Here is a 22529-nt window from a genome sequence, read left to right as displayed (position 1 = left end):
AACGGTTGCATTCCAGCTACATAAATCAGCCTCATACAGTTTACACCAGCTTTTAAAAAGTTATAATAAAAGCGATTATCGCAAGAATTTGTTAACTTGACAAAAACATGAATGATTGTTCCCATGAAAAGTTTTTATTATCAGTGTGTATGAAACAAGCCTTTGGTTAAGTTTTTTAATAAAAGATTTGTAATATCAAATCATGCAATACTAATTGTGTGAGGCTGAAAGCAAAGTAATACACTGCCCATAGTCAGTATCACTCAGCTGGTAATCTTGCCCTGTGTATAGAACTCAGCACATGTATGAAAGCCAACAAAGGCCTACTGATGTCATTTCTCTAGATGAGAATTGCAAATGATGAATATTGCTTAGAATTTCTTAAAATAGACCCAAAACCTAACTCCTACAAGCATAAGTAATGTAATTCCTATACCAGGCCTTGGGGTATGCACACAACCATTTTTGTGTTTCTCAAGTAATTAATATATATTAAACAATACCATAATGTTTCTCTTTCACTACATATATTTGATAACTGATTATTGCAAAGGAATTTCCACTGTTAGGGAAATCCCTTTGCTAAAATTAGAACAAAAAAAGTTTGAGAATAAACATATTTTTAAAAAACAGCCAATCAAATCTCTAGCAGGAAATACTCAGAATGTAGAAAGTTAACATATTTAGCATAACTGTCATCATTCTTATAAAGAAGGTGAAAGCGAGCATATTGCAACATGCTCTTTCATTAAAGCTAAATGTTAATTCTTTCTTAGATACGCTTTTAAAAACATTTAAAATAACCATGTATTGGCATGTATGGTTTTATGCATTACTTTTATGTCGATTTTGGGAATTAATACCATCCTGTAATATTCAGGAGTATCCTGTTGCTCGGCAGCTGGGGGACATCATGATAGGTGGAATCTTTCCCATTCATGAAAAATTTTCATTCCAACCCACAGATGATGATGCATTCATTTGTACCGGGTGAGTATATTTCTTTTACTAATAGATACAGGCCCATAAATATGACACTGAGCATTATGATAACATAAAATACAAGAAACATAAAATAAGTAAATCATAATTTATGTTCTAGAACATCAGTACATTTTATTTGACACATGCATTCATTATTAATCAGTAATATAATTTTTTTCTTGGGATGATTATATCACAAGAGTCAAAATGAAGAATCAGCATGATGTTATATTTTACATTCATATGTTTCAATGTTTTGTTTTTTTTTAAACTCATTTCAAACTAGAAAAAAGGGAAAATAAGAAGGAACTGTAATTACACAGTATGGAATGATAAAGAAAAAAAATATTTACATTTGAACAAACATTCAACATTTAGAATGCAGTCATAATTAAGTTTTAATTGCCCATCCTTTACCATTTCTTTCTAACTCTGGTGTACAGTAGGGAAAACCCTTCTTTAAAGCGACATAATACTTATATGCTAAATCACTTGAAAGTGATGCAGCATACAGTAACTGTAAAAAAACTGACATGAAAATATCATCTGAACATTTCTATGTAAAAAGGGAAAATATTTTACCTCAAAATTTATTCAGCTCAGTAAGTGCTCTGTGAACAATTAGAGCTGCTGTAAAGCTGCAAGTTGAAACACAAAACACAACAAAATAGCCAATACGCATCAGCAGTGCTGAGATCTTGCATTGCTTTGCTGTGATCTCATGAGACTTCACTTAAATCTCATGAGATTTCACAGTAAACTTCCTTAAACTCAATAGGAAAATAAAATGACTGTGCCTGCACATGTCAGAGATGCACATTCCCTTGCAAGTCCTGGGACAAGAATTCTTTACAGTGTGGTGTGAATACTTAGGAAATGTTGAGGTAAATATCTTCCTTTTCTACATAGAGATGTTCAGGCAATATTTTCAGTTTTATACAGTTACTTATGCTGCATCACTTTCAAATGCTTCAACATTTGGGTATCATGTCCCTTTAGGTTTTGGAAATAATAGATTTAGCACCTTCTGAAACACATTCTTATCTGTGTGCTATAAGACCATACCATAGAGTTCTCTATTAAATCTTTTATAATCTCTGAAGTAAGGTTCCATTCACCATCTTATTTAATTATTTTTATTTTTTTAGAATGGGGATCAATTTCACACATGGTGCAATTTCTTTCATTTCTTAATTGTAGTCAACACAAATATATTTAAATAAAGTGTTACACTTATATACACTTTCTGATCAAAATTATTCATATATATATATATATATATATATTTCACAAGGTTAAAAAGGCTGGCGAAGCACTGGCAATGATACACACAAGAATCACACACACACATATATATATATATATAGATATATATAAATAAATTATATATATATATATATATATATATATATATATATATACACACACACACACACACATATCACTAAATTACTTGCACCAACAAGTGTTTCACACCTGAGAAGAGTTAGTTATGTTAACCTCTAGCACAGGGGTCATGAATTGTTGCCCTCCAGAGGTTTTGGAACTATATTTCTCATGATGCTCAGCCAGCTGAAATGCAGGCTGAGTATCAGGGAAAATAGCACATAACACAAATACTGGACAAAGACAGACAGACCCCCACACAAAGACAGACCCCACACACAGAGACTGACCCACACAGCCAGAAACACACACAGAGAAAGACAGAAACACACACTCAGATAGACCCCGCACACACAACCCCCCCATACACACACAAACAGACCCCCACACACACACAGACCCTCACACACACAGACAGACCCTTACACACACACAGACAGACCACACACACACACACAGACAGACAGACCCCCCACACACACAGAGAGACAGATCCCCCCCACACACACAGACAGACAGATCCCCCCCACACATACACAGACAGACAGATCCCCACACAAACACACAGACAGGTACCCCCCCACACACAGACAGACAGACCCTCACACACCGAGAGAGACAGATGCCCCCCCCCACACACACAGATACCCCCCCACACACACACAGATACAGACAGACCCACAGACCTTGGGATTGGCAATATTTCCAGGAAATAGTACAAGCACAGAGTAAAGGAGCACCAGCCAGGAGATGGAGTTTAAAATGAACAAATTTTATTGGAACTCTCGTTAAAAAAGCCAGGATACCAGGCCATATAGTAAAATAGGGAGGTCAGCAAAGCAAACAGCTGACGCGTTTCAGCTTAGAACCGTAATTGAAGCTGGCGAACTTTGCCCTAGGAAATTCTTATAAAACCCTAAGCTGCCTCCTATTGGTCAATGAATATTTTAATTAGCACATAAGTACACTTACAATGACAAGTGTTATTCAACAACAGCAGATTAGCCCATGAACTCTATATTGTTCAGTTGACAGTAAATGCAAAATTTACACAATAAAATAGTAACATCATGTGCACAAATGTGATGTAAACCTATGTACATAATTTCAACAACTTTTTTAGTTTAATTTATCTTTCTTATGTAAACAAAAGATTCAAAACAAAGCTATAATATAAACAGAGTATGCCCTATAGTTAGAGCTACATCGGCTCTTCAAAAACTTTGTGAGAATGCTTTCTATTTTGTATTTGTTTCATAGATGCAATAAAATGAAATTGAATTACTGCAAACTGTTATCTTTGCTCAAACAATTTACGTTAGGATAAATACTAACATCAGGACACACAATGGGATGTGAACCTAAGATTGCATGAATTTTAGCCACTTATCAGTTTCAATTATACTTTATATATGGACAAGAAATTCAAAATTAAATTTCAATTTCAACAAAAACAGCCCTATATTTAAGGCTACATGATTTCTTCAAAGGTTTTTTTTATATAAAGCTGCCTTGTATTTAATGTGTTTTTCATAAATACAATGGGATGGAAATAAATTACTACAAAACTGTATTCTACTAAAGTGGTAGAGGTCAGAAAATCACTGCCAGAAATTAATTAAGTCATAATCTGAATCGATTCCTTCTAGAAATCTAGTTTTTAACTTAGAAAATCCAGAAGACCTCTCTTTTACTCAACAATTTTTCCCTAATACTCTCTATACAGGACCACTTAAAAGAGTCCGCATTTTTGTTGTGCTCATGGGTGAAGTGCTGTACCAATGGAGTACTGGCAGTACCATATTTGATACTGGAAAGGTGCTCCCTGATTCTGGTTCTCACCTCGCGTGTTGTGAGACCTACATACTGTTTGTTACATGCTACACAATTGATCATGTACACAACAAAAATGGATCTACAATTAAGACATGAACGCTTGTGATAAGTCTGCCCTGTAACTGAGGATCTGAACACAACTCCTGTTTCCACTTTTTCACAGGCCACACATGAACTATTGTGGCATTTGTACATCCCCACAGAGGACAACCAAAATGAATTACTCTTTCTTGTGGAGTGAAGTTTGGTAGGTGCCACAAAGTTTCCAATTGTCCTACTACTCTTATAGGCAAACTTGCAATCTTTGTTTGTTAAATTAGCCAGCCCATCATCAGCTCTCAGAATTGGTTAATGTTTCCTAATTATGTTACAAATTTGATTGTACTGTTCAGAGTACTCTGTAATGAACATAATTTTGTCCTGCCCAAAGCCCTGTTTATGAACTGAGTTATCTTTGTTTCTGAGTAAATCAGACCTGTTTATTTTGCTTACTGACTTCCTAGCAGAGCCAATTACAATCTTGCGATAGCCTCTTTCCTCTAGTCTTTCAGAAAGTTCTGCTGATTCATATTGAAATTTCATGTCCTCTGAGCAGTTTCGCTTTAAGCAAATAAACTGCTCCTTAGCAATGCCCTTAGCAATGCCCTTTCCGGATGACAACTCGAAGCCTGTAGAAGGGCATTGTCTGAGATAGGTTTTCTGTAAACTGAAGTAGAGATGGGCTGCCCACATATGCCGCCTAATGTTAGATCCAAATAGTTAATACTACTGGGGTCCCATTCAAATGTGAAACTAATCCCTAGATCATTTGTGTTTAGATATTGAACAAAGATCTGTATATCACTCTGATCACCTCTCCAGATGAACAAAACATCATCTATAAATCTTTTGTACATAACTGTCTTCGAGCCGAAGGGGTTCCCACCCCCAAATATGTGTTCCTGCTCCCACCATAAAGAGGTTGGCATAGGAGGGGGCAAATTTCGCCCCCATAGCAGTACCACACACCTGGAGGTAGAAAAACCCCTCAAACTCGAAGTAGTTATGATGTAACAAAAATTATGTTACCCTCAGAATGAAATCACAAAAATCAGGATTATCCTTGTAGTACTTTTCCAAGTAGAAGTCGAGTGCCAACAAGCCCTTGTCATGTGGAATCGAGGAGTACAGTGCTTTCACATCAACTGTGAGCCATTTATAGTACGTACTCCATTCGATCCCAGAGACTAAGTTGAGAATGTGCTTGGAATCCTGCACATAACTCCAAAGGTCCAATACCATTGTTTGCAAAATTAGATCTAACCACTCAGAGAGGTGTTCAAGAAGTGATCCTATGCAGCTGACAATTGGTCTGCCAACTACATTGTCAATAGACTTATGCACCTTGGGGAGGTGATTAAATACAGGTATTGATGGGTGGGAGACAAGTAAATAATGCTTGTATCTTTATCAATGAAGCCCTGGTGCAGCCCATCATCCACCAAATCCCTCAATTTTTTGCTAAAAAGCCTAGTGGGGTTTGAAAGCAACACCTTATAATCATGTGGATTTGTGAGCTGTCTCAGAGCCTCAGCGACAAAATTTTCTCTGGTCATCACCACCACTGAACCCCCTTTGTCTGCGGCACGGATCACTAACTCTGTTTTAAAACTCAATTTCTCTACGGCTTCCCTTTCAATTTTAGATGGATTATTTGTGGGTTTCTTTTTTCGGTAGAACAAATTAGTTAAGGACATAGTACACCTAATATACCATTTCTATGTCTCTCTACTATTATATATCATTTTAACCCTTTAATGACCACAACACTTTTCCATTTTCTGTCCGTTTGGGACCAAGGCTATTTTTAAATTTTTGCGGTGTTTGTGTTTAGCTGTAATTTTCCTCTTACTCATTTACTGTACCCACACATATTATATACTGTTTTTCTCGCCATTAAATGGACTTTCAAAAGATACTATTATTTTCATCATATCTTATAATTTACTATAAAAAAATTATAAAATATGAGGAAAAAATGGAAAAAACACACTTTTTTTAACTTTGACCCCCAAAATCTGTTACACATCTACAACCACCAAAAAAAAAACATGCTAAATAGTTTCTAAATTTTGTCCTGCGTTTAGAAATACCCAATGTTTACATGTTCTTTGCTTTTTTGCAAGTTATAGGGCCATAAATACAAGTAGCACTTTGCTATTTCCAAACCACTTTTTTTCAAAATTAGCGCTAGTTACATTGGAACACTAATATCTTTCAGGAATCCCTGAATATCCATTGACATGTATATATATTTTTTTTAGAAGACATCCCAAAGTATTGATCTAGGCCCATTTTGGTATATTTCATGCCACCATTTCACCACCAAATGCGATCAAATAAAAAATTTTTTTCACTTTTTCACAATTTTTTTTCACAAACTTTAGGTTTCTCACTGAAATTATTTACAAACAACTTATGCAATTATAGCATAAATGGTTGTAAATGCTTCTCTGGGATCCCCTTTGTTCAGAAATAGCAGACATATATGGCTTTGGCTTTGCTTTTGGTAATTAGAAGGCTGCTAAATGCCACTGTGCACCACACGTGTATTATGCCCAGCAGTGAAGGGGTTAATTAGGGAGCATGTAGGGAGCTTCTAGGGTTAATTTTAGCTTTAGTGTAGTGTAGTAGACAACCCCAAGTATTGATCTAGGCCCATTTTGGTATATTTCATGCCAGTACTAAAATAAAAGGTTTGAAAAAAAAATTAAAAAAAAAATTAAGCCTATTTACATATGCTGCTGTGTAGGATCCCCCCTTAGCCCCCAACCTCCCTGATCCCCCCCCAAAACAGCTCTCTATCCCTCCCCCTCTGCCTTATTTACATATGCTGCTGTGTAGGATCCCCCCTTAGCCCCCAACCTCCCTGATCCCCCCCTAAAACAGCTCTCTATCCCTCCCCCTCTGCCTTATTGGGGGCCATCTTGGGTACTGGCTTCCCCCCTCCCACATACCAACCCCCACCACCTAACTGATCGTTTTTTTAGCATTTTTGGCCCACTGTTATTTAATTTTGCGCGTGCTCTCTCCCTGTGCACGCGTCCGCCCCCGCCCCACCCGTGCATGTGCGCACATCCATGCGTGCCCCCGGCCATCCCCGCCCATGATCCCGCCCCCCTCCACATCACCAGGGCCATCGATGGCCGCCACCCGCCTCCCACACAGGCTCCCACCCACCAACTAGGAAAGCCACCGATCTCCGGTGCAGAGAGGGCCACAGAGTGGCTCTCTCTGCATCGGATGGCTACAAAAGGTTATTGCAGGATGCCTCCATATCGAGGCATAACTGCAATAACTGGAAAGCAGCTGGAAGCGAGCAGGATCGCTTCCAGCTGCTTTCCACACCAAGGACGTGCAGGGTACGTCCTCAGGTGTTAACTGCCTTTTTTTTGAGGACGTACCCTGCACGTCCTCGGTCGTTAAGGGGTTAAAAAAAATATTGCTTACAAAAAAAGCCAGATGAGTGATACCAATGCATTCCATTACAAAATTGTATCAAACTTATCTAGCTATTTTTTTGTAAGCAATAGCTTACACCTACTTGTTGGGGGTTAAAAGAAAAGAAAATTACTGTTCATGTAGTATTAAATTTGATCACATTAAAATCTATTTGAAAACCTTGCAAATCCTGCATTACAAAAGGTCTGTGCACACAATGTTTATATACACAGTACACACAGTATATATTAGCAATTAAAGGGACATGAAACACAAATTTTTTCTTTCATGATTTAGAAAGAGCATGTAATTTTAAACAACTTTCCAATTTACTTCTATTATCTAATTTGCTTCATTCTCTTGATATGCTTTGTAGAAAAGCATATCTAGATAGGCTCGGTAGCTGCTGATTGGTGGCTGCACATAGATACCTTGTGTGATTGGCTCAACCATGTGCATTGTTATTTCTTCAACAAAGATATCTAAAGAATGAAGCAAATAAGGTAATAGAAGCAAATTGGAACGTTGTTTAAAATTGTATTCTATCTGAATCATGAAAGAAAAAACATTGGGTTTTATGTCCCTTTAAGCGCTGCATTATAAAAAAAAAGTCTGCTACACATGTACTGTAAATATCAGCAAATAGGTGCAGGAAAGCCAAATATCTCCCTGCAGAATAAATACAATCATGTAACTCCGCCATTTAAAAATGAAATAATTTCATGGATACAGCTCTTAAAAGAACATTATACACTCGTTTTTTCTTTTTTTTTTAAATGGATAGTTTTGCTTATTTTTTAAATAACAGTACTCTGATTTTCAGACTTCTTACCAAGCCCCAAAGATTTAGGAGAATACTGAAGTATACCTACTCCAGCTTGCTTCTGGTCTTTTCATATGCAGAGGAAGGGGGAGTGTCTGATATTTCCCACTTGCAGTGGGTTTTCCTGTAACCTTTTAAACAGAGCTAAACTAGAAGCTTCTAAGTAAGTTTTTAAACGGTTTTATACTGGATTTTTATATCAGTATCTGTGCATATTATTCTTTATAGTAGTGTCTATTACATGCAGTTATATACAAATTTGTGTATACTGTCCCTTTAAAAAGCTGGGTGGAATTCATGTTACTGGTCTCCTTTGCTGTGATTCAGTTTACTACAGAAAATAATGACTGTACCAAACCACATACAGCACAGCGCATATTATCACTCAGCACTAGTTGTGTATGTATACAAAATGGTAACTCACTGAATGGTGTTTAATGTTTTTGTATTATTATTGTTATCACTGTACTGTAGTGTGCACAACAGCACTATGTATGATGCATTCTTTATTAGCGTGTTGACTGAAATGCTGTTTTTTGTTTACTGTTATTTTTAATGATTAAGTTATTTTACAATGGTTATATAAAAAAGTGTTTTAATATCCATCCCAGTAAAATATTAATTTATAAAGCACAAATTTGAATAGGTTAAAACTTTTCTATATACTTAGGGGCCGAAGTTTCCGCGCGTTCCTTCAGGCTCGCCGGAAACAGCAGTTATGAAGCAGCGGTATAAAGAACGCTGCTCCTTAACTTGTCCACCTGCTCTGAGGCTGCAGACATTAATCCGCCCGATCCTATACGATCGGGCTGATTGACAGCCCCTTCTAGCGGCAGATTGTCCGCGAATCTGCAGGGGGTGGCACTGCACAAGCAGTTCACAAGAACTGGTTGCGCAATGATAAATGCTGACAGCGTATGCTGTATTTATCGATGTACGGCGGACATAATACTCTACATCGTATCCTGTCCGTCCGCACTTTAATAAATCGGCCCCTTAGTGTCCAAAAGCAAAGGAAGGAGACATTATATCTGAAAGTGTGAGAGCCAAGAGGATAATTAGACAAAAAAAATTAGTTTTACTAATTTATATAAATGTGTTGTATTTACATCATCTATAGTTTAGTTGCTGAAGTCAAATGAGGAATGTGTCATAAAACACAAACAAAAAGGGAGCAACTCTGATTCAACAAGGTTTGATAATTAAAACAAGTGCAATATATACAAGCACTTACATTAAAATTAGTGGTCTTGAATGTCCGGACCGTAATTCAAAGTACACAGTAAGCAAAGAAGGGATGGTCACTTCCCCAGATTACAAAAGAAAATATTTTTAAACTTAAAAAAGTGTAATTACACACATAGCACTCTGCCTCACTTGCCTCCAATGATTGCACGTCACATATATATATATATCTATATATATATAAATTCAGAAAACGTTGGGACAGTATGGAAAATGCATTTGAAATTTTAATTCACCCTGTACTATATAAAAACAAATTATTAACACATCATTTGATGTTTACTTTGTAAATTTAATGTATTTTTGAAAATATACACTCATTTCAATTGTGATGACTGCAACACACTCCAAAAAAGTTGGCACAGTCGACTGTTTATCACTGTGTAACATCACCTTTTTTTTTTATAACACTTATTATGTGTTTGGGCACTGAAGACACCAGTTGGTAAAGTTTACCAAGCTGACTTTTCCCCCATTTATCCATTATGTATGTCTTCAGCTACGCAACTGTACAGGGCTTTAGTTGCCTTATTTTGCACTTCATAATGCGCCACACATTCTCAATTGGAGACAGGTCAGGACTGCAGACAGGTCATGCTAGCACCCGCACTCTCTGCTTACGCAACCATTGCCTTGTAATACAGGCAGAATGTGGTTTGGCGTTGTCCTGCTGGAAAATGCAGGGAAGTCGCTGGAAAATATGACGTCTGGATGGCAGTATATGTTGCTTCAAAATGTCTACATATCTTTCTAGATTAATGGTGTCCTCACAGATGTGCAAGTTTCCCATGCCATGGGCATTGACACACCCCCATACCATGACAGATGCTGGTTTTTGGCCCTGACGCTGATAACAGCTTGGATGGTCCTTTTACTCTTTGGCCAGAGAGAACACGATGGCTCTTTTTTCCAAAAACTATTTGAAATGTTGACTCGTTGGACTACAAAGCATGTTTCCACTGTACTACTGTCCATCACATATGAGACCGAGCCCAGAGAAGTCGGTGGCACTTCTGGACAGTGTTGATGTATGGCTTCTGCTTTGCAAAGTAAAGCCTTAACTTGCATTTGTGGATGCAGCAGCGAATGGTGTTGACTGACAAAGGTTTACCAAAGTATTCCCGAGCTCATGTCAGGATATCCATTACAGAATCATCGCAGATTTTGAGACAGTGACATTTGAGGGATTGGAGATCACACGCATTGAGAAGGGGTTTTCGACCTTGCCCTTTACACACCGAGATTTGACCAGATACCTTGAATCTTGTAATTATATTGTGTACTGTAGAAGGTGAAATCCCCAAAATCCTACCGATTTGTCTTTGGGAAATGTTGTTCTCAAAGTGTTGGATTATTCGCTGTTAACTGTTGGCAGATTGGCGAGGCTCGACCCATCCTTGCTCTTGAAGGACCAGGACTTTTTTGAAGGCTCATTATATACTATGATTACATGATTGCCTCACTTGTTTCACATCACCTTCTTATTTTAACTTGTCACATCGCTATTAGTCCTAAATTGCCCCTGTCCCAACTTTTTTGGAATATGTTGCAGTCATCAGATTTAAAATGAGTGTATAATGTGTTTTCAATAACGTACAGGGTGAATTGAATTTTAAAAGGACTAATTTTTTTTTTTTTCTATTTTCCATACTGTCCCAACTTTTTCAGAATTTGGGTTGCATATATATTTGTATATACATGAGTATATACAGGGAGTGCAAAATTATTAGGCAAGTTGTATTTTTGAGGATTAATTTTATTATTGAACAACAACCATGTTCTCAATGAACCCAAAAAACTCATTAATATCAAAGTTTTGGAAGTAGTTTTTAGTTTGTTTTTAGTTATAGCTATTTTAGGGGGATATCTGTGTGTGCAGGTGACTATTACTGTGCATAATTATTAGGCAACTTAACAAAAAACAAATATATACCCATTTCAATTATTTATTTTTACCAGTGAAACCAATATAACATCTCAACATTCACAAATATACATTTCTGACATTCAAAAACAAAACAAAAACAAATCAGTGACCAATATAGCCACCTTTCTTTGCAAGGACACTCAAAAGCCTGCCATCCATGGATTCTGTCAGTGTTTTGATCTGTTCACCATCAACATTGCGAGCAGCAGCAACCACAGCCTCCCAGACACTGTTCAGAGAGGTGTAATGTTTTCCCTCCTTGTAAATCTCACATTTGATGATGGACCACAGGTTCTCAATGGGGTTCAGATCAGGTGAACAAGGAGGCCATGTCATTAGATTTTCTTCTTTTATACCCTTTCTTGCCAGCCACGCTGTGGAGTACTTGGACGCTTGTGATGGAGCATTGTCCTGCATGAAAATCATGTTTTTCTTGAAGGATGCAGACTTCTTCCTGTACCACTGCTTGAAGAAGGTGTCTTCTAGAAACTGGCAGTAGGATTGGGAGTTGAGCTTGACTCCATCCTCAACCCGAAAAGGCCCCACAAGCTCATCTTTGATGATACCAGCCCAAACCAGTACTCCACCTTCACCTTGCTGGCGTCTGAGTCGGACTGGAGCTCTCTGCCCTTTACCAATCCAGCCACGGGCCCATCCATCTGGCCCATCAAGACTCACTCTCATTTCATCAGTCCATAAAACCTTAGAAAAATCAGTCTTGAGATATTTCTTGGCCCAGTCTTGACGTTTCAGCTTGTGTGTCTTGTTCAGTGGTGGTCGTCTTGCAGCCTTTCTTACCTTGGCCATGTCTCTGAGTATTGCACACCTTGTGCTTTTGGGCACTCCAGTGATGTTGCAGCTCTGAAATATGGCCAAACTGGTGGCAAGTGGCATCTTGGCAGCTGCACGCTTGACTTTTCTCAGTTCATGGGCAGTTATTTTGCGCCTTGGTTTTTCCACACGCTTCTTGCGACCCTGTTGACTATTTTGAATGAAACGCTTGATTGTTCGATGATCACGCTTCAGAAGCTTTGCAATTTTAAGAGTGCTGCATCCCTCTGCAAGATATCTCACTATTTTTTACTTTTCTGAGCCTGTCAAGTCCTTCTTTTGACCCATTTTGCCAAAGGAAAGGAAGTTGCCTAATAATTATGCACACCTGATATAGGGTGTTGATGTCATTAGACCACACCCCTTCTCATTACAGAGATGCACATCACCTAATATGCTTAATTGGTAGTAGGCTTTCGAGCCTATACAGCTTGGAGTAAGACAACATGCATAAAGAGGATGATGTGGTCAAAATACTAATTTGCCTAATAATTCTGCACTCCCTGTATGTATTTATATATGTATAAATGTATATACATACATATATGCACATATAAGCACACATACTGTATATCACATGTAATTACAAATACACAGACACTTTGGAGCCTTTTCCAGTTAAATACCTTAGAAGTGGAAAAATCAATTTAAATCAATTTAAACATTTAAAAAATGCTTTTTTTTTTACATTAAAATGTTCTTCACATAGTATAAAATGTTCTTTGTATTTATATATTCCTAAATATATCTGTATATATCTATACCTGTATATATCCATATAGATGTGTAGGAATATATATATTTTACAAAAAAAAATAATAATAAAAATATATATATATATATATATATATATATATATATATATACAGTTGCAAGAAAAAGTATGTGAACCCTTTGGAATGATATGGATTGGTCATAAAATGTGATATGATCATCATCTAAGTCACAACAATAGACAATCACAGTCTGCTTAAACTAATAACACACAAAGAATGAAATGGAAAAAGTATGTGAACCCCTAGACTAATGACATCTCCAAGAGCTAATTGGAGTGAGATGTCAGCCAACTGGAGTCCAATCAATGAGATGAGATTGGAGGTGTTGGTTACAGCTGCCCTGCCCTATAAAAAACACACACCAGTTCTGGGTTTGCTTTTCACAAGAAGCATTGCCTGATTTGAATGATGCCTCGCACAAAAGAGCTCTCAGAAGACCTACGATTAAGAATTGTTGACTTGCATAAAGCTGGAAAGGGTTATAAAAGTATCTCCAAAAGCCTTGCTGTTCATCAGTCCACAGTAAGACAAATTGTCTATAAATGGAGAAAGTTCAGCACTGCTGCTACTCTCCCTAGAAGTGTCCGTCCTGTAAAGATGACTGCAAGAGCACAGTGCAGACTGCTCAGTGAGGTGAAGAAGAATCCTAGAGTGTCAGCTAAAGACTTACAAAAGTCATTGGCAAATCCTAACATCCTTGTTAGCGAATCTACAATACGTAAAACACTAAACAAGAATGGATTTCATGGGAGGATACCACAGAGGAAGCCACTGCTGTCCAAACAAAACATTGCTGCACGTTTACAGTTTGCACAAGAGCACCTGGATGTTCCACAGCAGTACTGGCAAAATATTCTGTGGACAGATGAAAGCAAAGTTGAGTTGTTTGGAAGAAACACACAACACCATGGCCTCTAGTTATCAAGCCGTCAACCTCAAATACGCTTGAATTCTGCAGCGTATTTGTGGCGAGGCTGATTCGCCTTAGTTATCAAGCCCTTTACACCGCCAAATGTAGAATTTTGTGACGTAAGCTTCGATCCGCCGGACTCAGTCTGACACAGATCGATTCTTACGTCACTCCAGATGTTCCGCACACAAGTTCGGCACAATCTGACTACTTTTGGGAGTTATCAAAAAACTAGCAGGTACGCTCGGCACTTTTCCGGCCCGGGTACCTGGTTTTCAAACCGCCGCCCTGGAATCAATGGGAGTCTGACAATAGCGAAAGTTCATGTTTGCTGCTGCTCGACATCCCATTGATTCCTATGGGAGATGTCTGCACCTAACACCCTAACATGTACCCCGAGTCTAAACACCCCTAATCTGTCCCCCCCGCCGCAAGTAAATAAATGTATTACCCCCTAAACCACCGCTCCTGGAGCCCACCGCAAGCTACATTATACATATTAACCCCAAATCTGTCCCCCCTACACCGCCGCCACTATAATACATTTATTAACACCTATCCTGCTGATCCCAGATGCCGCCGCAACTAAATAAATTGTTTAACCCCTAAACCGCCGCTCCCGGACCCCGCCGCCACCTATATTCAATTTATTAACCCCTAATCTGCCCCCCTACACCGTCGCCACCTATAATAAATTTATTAACCCCTATCCTGCCCCCCTTTACCGCCGCAACTATAATAAAATTATTAACCCCTAAACCCTAAACCCTAACCCTAACACCCACCTAACTTAAATATTAATTAAATAAATCTAAATATTATAACTCTTATTAACTAAATTATTTCTATTTAAAACTAAATACTTACCTTTAAAATAAACCCTAATATAGCTACAATATAAATAATAATTACATTGTAGCTATTTTAGGATTTATATTTATTTTACAGGTAACTTTGTATTTATTTTAACTAGGTACAATAGCTATTAAATAGTTAATAACTATTTAATAGCTACCTAGTTAAAATAATTACAAAATTACCTGTAAAATAAATCCTAACCTAAGTTACAATTAAACATAACACTACACTATAATTAAATTCATTAACTAAATTACCTACAAATAACTACAATTAAATACAATTAAATAAACTAACTAAAGTACAAAAAATAAAAAAAGCTAAGTTACAAAAAATAAAAAAATAAGTTAAAAACATTTAAAAAATATTACAACAATTTTAAGCTACTTACACCTAATCTAAGCCCCCTAATAAAATAACAAATCCCCCCAAAATAAAAAAATTCCCTACCCTATTCTACATTAAAAAGTTACCAGCTCTATTACCTTACCAGCCCTTAAAAGGGACTTTTGCGGGGCATGCCCCAAAGAAAACAGCTCTTTTGCCTGTAAAATAAAAATATAAACCCCCCCCCAACATTAAAACCCACCACCCACATACCCCTACTCTAACCTAACACTACCCCCTGAAGATTTCCCTACCTTGAGCCGTGTTCACCCAGCCAGGCACCGATGGACCAAAAGAAGACATCTGGAGCGGCAGAAGTCTTCATCCTATCCGGGCAGAAGAGGACATCCGGACCGGCAAACATCTTCATCCAAGCGGCATCTTCTATCTTCATCCATCCGACGAGGAGCAGCTCCATCTTCAAGACCTGCGGCGCGGAACATTCTCTTCTCCCGACGACTAGATGACGAATGAAGGTTCCTTTAAGGGACCTCATCCAAGATGGTGTCCCTCGAATTCCGATTGGCTGATAGGATTCTATCAGCCAATCGGAATTAAGGTAGGAAAAATCTGATTGGCTGATCCAATCAGCCAATCAGATTGAGCTCACATTCTATTGGCTGATCGGAACAGCCAATAGAATGCAAGCTCAATCTGATTGGCTGATTGGATCAGCCAATTGGATTGAACTTCAATCTGATTGGCTGATTGGATCAGCCATTCAGATTTTTCCTACCTTAATTCCGATTGGCTGATAGAATCCTATCAGCCAATCGTAATTCGAGGGACGCCATCTTGGATGACGTCCCTTAAAGGAACCTTCATTCGTCGTCTAGTCGTCGGGAGAAGAGGATGTTCCACGCCGGAGGTCTTGAAGATGGAGCTGCTCGTCGTCGGATGGATGAAGATAGAAGATGCCGCTTGGATGAAGATGTTTGCCGGTCCGGATGTCCTCTTCTGCCTGGATAGGATGAAGACTTCTGCCACTCCGGATGTCTTCTTTTGGTCCATCGCTGCACGGCTGAATGAAGACGACTCCAGGTAAGGAGATCTTCAGGGGGGTAGTGTTAGGTTTATTTAAGGGGGGTTTGGGTTAGAGTAGGGGTATGTGGGTGGTGGGTTTTAATGTTGGTGGGGGTTGTATTTTTATTTTACAGGCAAAAGAGCTGTTTTCTTTGGGGCATGCCCCGCAAAAGGCCCTTTTAAGGGCTGGTAAGGTAATAGAGTTGGTAACTTTTTAATGTAGAATAGGGTAGGGAATTTTTTTATTTTGGGGGGATTTGTTATTTTATTAGGGGGCTTAGATTAGGTGTAAGTAGCTTAAAATTGTTGTAATATTTTTTAAATGTTTGTAACTTATTTTTTTTATTTTTTGTAACTTAGCTTTTTTATTTTTTGTACTTTAGTTAGTTTATTTTATTGTATTTAATTGTAGGTATTTGTAGTTAATTAATTTAATTTATTTATTGATAGTGTAGGTTTAATTGTAACAGGTTAGGTTTAATTGTTACAGGTAATTTTGTATTTCTTTTAGCTAGGTAGTTATTAAATAGTTAATAACTATTTAATAACTATTCTAACTAGTTAAAATAAATACAAAGTTGCCTGTAAAATAAATATTAATCCTAAAATAGCTACAATGTAATTATTAATTATATTGTAGCTACCTTAGGGTTTATTTTAAAGGTAAGTATTTAGTTTTAAATAGGAAAAATTAATTTAATAAGAGTTAAATTTATTTAGATGTATTTAATTAATATTTAAGTTAGGGGGTGTTAGGGTTAGGGTTAGACTTAGGTTTAGGGGTTAATAATTTTATTATAGTGGCAGCGGTGTAGGGGGGGCAGGATAGGGGTTAATAAATGTATTATAGGTTGCGGAGGTGTAGGGGGGGCAGATTATGGGTTAATAAGTTTAATATAGGTGGCGGCGGGGTCCGGGAGCGGCGGTTTAGGGGTTAAACAATTTATTTAGTTGTGGCGGGGTCCGGGATTGGCAGGATAGGGGTTAATAAATTTATTATAGTGGCGGAGGTATAGGGGGGGCAGGATAGGGGTTAGTAGGTATAATGTAGGTGGCGGTGGGCTCCGGGAGCGGCGGTTTAGGGGTTAATACATTTATAAGAGTTGCTGCGGGGTCTAGGAGCAGCGGTTTAGGGGTTAATAACTTTATTTAGTTGCAGGGGGCTCCGGGGGCGCCGGTATAGGGGGTAGAACAGTATAGTTAGTGTGGGTGCTTAGTGACAGCTTGTCAATAAAGCTGTCAAAAAGCCGAAGAGCAGCGAGATCGGATGAATGATAACTATCACAGTCCGCTGCTCATCGCCCTGTACTTGGTGCGTGGCTTTTTGACAGATTTATTGATAATTTTGGCGAGATTTTTTAGGTCCGCGGCGGCGATGGTAGGCGAGCTTAGGCAGGCGTATTGGGCCGGCGAAGGCAGGTAAAGTAGACACGTTGATAACTAGAGGCCTATGTGTGGCAAAAAAGAGGCACAGCACACCAACATCAAAACCTCATCCCAATTGTGAAGTATGGTGGTGGGGGCATCATGGTTTGGGGCTGCTTTGCTGCATCAGGGCCTGGACGGATTGCTATCATCGAAGGAAAAATGAATTCCCAAGTTTATCAAGACCTTTTGCAGGAGAACTTAAGGCCATCTGTCTACCAGCTGAAGCTCAACAGAAGATGGGTGTTGCAAAAGGACAATGACCCAAATCATAGAAATAAATCAACAACAGAATGGCTTAAACAGAAGAAAATATGCCTTCTGGAGTGGCCCAGTCAGAGTCCTGACCTCAACCCGATTGAGATGCTGTGGCATGACCTCAAGAAAGCGATTCACACCAGACATCCCAAGAATATTGCTGAACTGAAACAGTTCTGTAAAGAGGAATGGTCAAGAATTACTCCTGACCGTTGTGCACGTCTGATCTGCAACTACAGGAAATGTTTGGTTGAAGTTATTGCAGCCAAAGGAGGTTCAACCAGTTATTAAATCCAAGGGTTCACATACTTTTTCTTGCAACTGTATATATATATATATATATATATATATATATATATATATATATATATATATTAGATTGAAAGATAAGACACTTAAATAACTGATAGGTAGTAAACAGATACCTCTACTTATTTTTGATGATGTAATCAGCACAGCAATTTAAACAGCTCATGATTGTTATCTCACAATGGTTAGGGGACATTGAAAGAATTTCTAGACTTAGTACTCAAACTCTTAGTTGATTGATTTAGCTAAGCAACACCTTGCTACTTGGAAAAGTAAACTTGTAAAACTGGCTCAGTAGCATCTCAAAAATGTCAAGGTCGCTTTGAAAATAATTAGTTTTTAAACCTGTCCTGAAACACACTGTCACACAAAAAATATTAGGGAAATTTACTCTTGCAGCTTTCCCTTAATAATCGCTTACTTTGCTCGGTGGTTGGGGGACAAGAGCAGGGCTACTGAACTACTGTAGTCAGGGCAGGCTACAATATCTTCTTGTCATCTCAATAACTTAGAGGGTGTGCTTAGGAGAAAAAGGAGGTTTGCAAAGATAAGCCTTTACCCCTGTCTGAGGATAACCTAGAAATGCTTTAGGGATAGCAGCCTTTACCACCAGCAGGTGGATGATGTGAACCAAACCACACACAGTGATAAAGTCACCTCACAGAGAGCCCTTACCATATTGACTTCTCTGTTCATAACTACAAAGCCCAATTCTACCTTGGTGTCTGCCCGCTTTGCTACCCACTACACCACCACTGACGAGGGAGATGACCTATAACTCCCAAGTGCCTGAAATATATTTTCAGCATCATGCTGCTCATCCAACACCTCAGCATGCAGGAGGAATGACCTGTACCCCTGCTGATCTACCAACCCGCTCCTGCCCTGACCGAAGCTGTCTGCTGCTGCACCACCACTAGCAGTAACACTAGCCATATCCTCATCACACACCCTGGGCTGCCACCAGTGTTTCGTATAATACAAACAGGATAGTTCAGCACTAAGGGTACTATACAAGCCACAAAAGGTAACCACCAGAACCATTAAATAAGCAAAAAAATCCAAGAAAGTGGTAGCATGCAGTGATATTTATTAAAAATCACAAGGTACAAAGAGCGACATTTCGGGATTGCAATATTTTTGTGAAATAATTTTGATTAGTGTTATTATGAGTGTAACTGTACTTTGTAATGTATTTTTAGGTGTTTTGTGGCCCTTTTTTGTTTTGCAAAACAGTTAACCAGAGCTCTGAGGATGCGTGATCCTGATGAGCGTTAACTTCAATTGCGCTCAAGCGATCACATTTACTTTCAACTTGTAATATGAGCGCAACACAGCCACGATAAACTCCTTTTTTTGCTTACACGTAACTGTTGGTGTGCCACTGGTAATCTGGCCCAAAATGTTCTCACCTATACACTGTATGTATGTGCAAATAAACAAACAACATACGGCCAGATTACGAGTTTTGCGTTATGAGCAGCTCGTTAATAACTTGCATTTATTTCCACCACTCACCTTTAATAGTGCTGCTATTACAGGTTTGCAAAAACCCAGCGTTAGCAGGCAATATGGCAGCACTGAGCTCCATACCGCACACAAATACCAGCGCTGCTTTGAGCTGGTTTTACGTGCTCGTGCATGATTTCCCCATAGACATCAATGGGGAGAGCCGGCTAAAAAAAGGCGACCCATTGATTCCTATGGGGAACGAAAATTTATGTTTAAACCTAACATAAACCCTGTGTCTAAACACCCCTAATCTGCCACCCCGACATCGCTGCAACCTACATTATACTTATTAACCCCTAATCTGCTGCCCCCAACATCGCCACCACCTACCTACACTTATTAACCCCTAATCTGCCACCCCCGACATTGCCGCCGCCACCTACCTACACTTATTAACCCCTAATCTGCCGCCCCCAATGTCGCCGCCACCTACATAAATTTATTAACCCCTAATCTGCCGCCCCCAATGTCGCCGCCAACACTAAACTAAATTTATTAATCCCTAAACCTCTGGCCTCCCACATCACTAACACTAAATAAATATATTAACCCCTAAACCTAAGTCTAACCCTAACACCCTTAACTTTAATATAATTAAAATAAATCTAAATAAAACCTACTATTAATAACTAAATAATTCATTTTTAAAACTAAATACTTACCTATAAAATAAAACCTAAGCTAGCTACAATATAACTAATAGTTATATTGTATCTAGCTTAGTTTTTTTTTATTTCACAGGTAAGTTTGTATTTATTTTAACTAGGTAGACTAGTTGGTAGATAGTTATGAAATATTTACTAGCTACCTAGTTAAAATAAATACAAAGTTACCTGTAAAATAAAACCTAACATGTCTTGCACTAACACCTAACATTACACTAAAATTAAATAAATTACATTAATTAAATACAATTAACTAAATTACAAAAAAAACCCCACTAAATTACACAAAATAACAAATAAATAATCAAATATTTAAACTAATTACACCTAATCTAATAGCCCTATCAAAATAAAAAAGCCCCTCAAAATAAAAAACCCCTAGCCTACACTAAACTGCCAATGGCCCTTAAAAGGGCATTTTGCGGGGCATTGCCCCAAAGGAATCAGCTCTTTTACCTGTAAAAAAAAATACAAACAACCCCCCAACAGTAAAACCCACCACCCATGCAACCAAACCCCCAAATAAAATCCTATCTAAAAAACCTAAACTCCCCATTGTCCTGAAAAGGGCATTTGGATGGGCATTGCCCTTTAAAGGGCATTTAGCTCTTTTTCGTTGCCCAAAACCCTAATCTAAAAATAAAAACCACCCAATAAACCCTTAATAAAACCTAACACTAACCACTGAAGATCCACTTACAGTTTTTGAAGACTGGACATCCATCCTCATCAAGCCGGGAGAAGTCTTCATGAAAGTGGGCAAAAGTCCTCAACGAAGCTGGGAGAAGTCTTCATCCAAGCAGCAAGAAGTCATCCTCCAGGCGGGCAGAAGTCTTCATCCAGACGGCATCTTCTATCTTCATCCTTCCGACGCAGAGCAGCTCCATCTTCAAGACATCGGGCGCGGAGCATCCTCTTCTTTCAAATCCTCTTGAAGAATAAAGGTTCCTTTAAATGACGTCATCCAAGATGGCGTCCCTTGAATTCTATCAGCCAATCAGTATTAAAGAGTAAAAAATCCTATTGGCTGGTGCAATCAGCCAATAGGACTGAGCTTCAATCCTATTGATTGATCCAACCAGCCAATAGGATTGATCTTGCATTCTACTGGCTGTTCCAATATTGGCTACCTAGTTAAAATAAATATAAACTTAGCTGTGAAATAAAAATAAAACATAAGCTAGATACAATATAACTATTAGTTATATTATAGCTAGCTTAGGGTTTATTTTACAGGTAGGTATTTAGTCTTAAATAGGTATTATTTAGGTAATAATAGTAGGTTTTATTTAGATTTGTTTAAATTATATTAAAGTTAGGGGTTTTAGGGTTAGACTTAGGGTTAGGGGTTAATATATTTATTTAGTGTTAGTGATGTGGGAGGCCAGAGGTTTAGGGGTTAATAACTTTAGTATAGTGGCGGCCACATTGGAGGCAGCAGATTAGGGGTTAATAATAGTGGTGACGATATCTGGAGCGGCATAGTAGGGGTTAATAATTTTATTTTAGTGTTTGCGATGCGGGAGGGCCTCGGTTTAGGGGTTAATTGGTAGTTTATAGGTGTTAGTGTAGTTTGTAACACTTTAGTTATGAGTTTAATGTTACAGCTTTGTAGCGTAAAACCCATAACTACTGACTTTCAGTTTACGGTACGGATCTTGTAGTTATAGGCTGTACCGTTCACCTTTTGGGCAGACAGGCAAACTCATAATACCGGTGCTGTGGAAGTCCCGTTGAAAAAGGACTTTTTAAAAAGTGTGGTAGTTACGTTGCGTGACGGCCCAAAAAGTCTGCGGTACAGCTATACCTACAAGACATGTAATAGCAGCGGAAGTGAAAAAGAGCCATAACGCTGCTTTTTCACTCATAACGCAAAACTCGTAATCTAGCCGAT

At 38.3% G+C, this 22529-nt stretch overlaps 1 protein-coding gene across 1 annotated transcript in view; it reads left to right on the top strand.

The window, feature by feature from the left end:
• Positions 1-721: 721 nt before the first annotated feature.
• The window catches only part of LOC128656708 (G-protein coupled receptor family C group 6 member A-like), a 71174-nt gene continuing 49366 nt past the window's right edge, over positions 722-22529 (top strand). Inside the window, exon 1 of the mRNA XM_053710809.1 lies at positions 722-990. Coding sequence (XP_053566784.1) covers positions 806-990 — 185 coding nt within the window. The 5' untranslated portion in view covers positions 722-805. The remainder of the gene's footprint in view (positions 991-22529) is intronic.

The sequence above is a fragment of the Bombina bombina genome, chromosome 4, assembly GCF_027579735.1.
Source record: "Bombina bombina isolate aBomBom1 chromosome 4, aBomBom1.pri, whole genome shotgun sequence".
Classification (NCBI taxonomy): Eukaryota; Metazoa; Chordata; class Amphibia; order Anura; family Bombinatoridae; genus Bombina; species Bombina bombina.
Note: the sequence above shows the minus strand (reverse complement) of the source record. Positions and strands in the feature narration are given on the sequence as shown.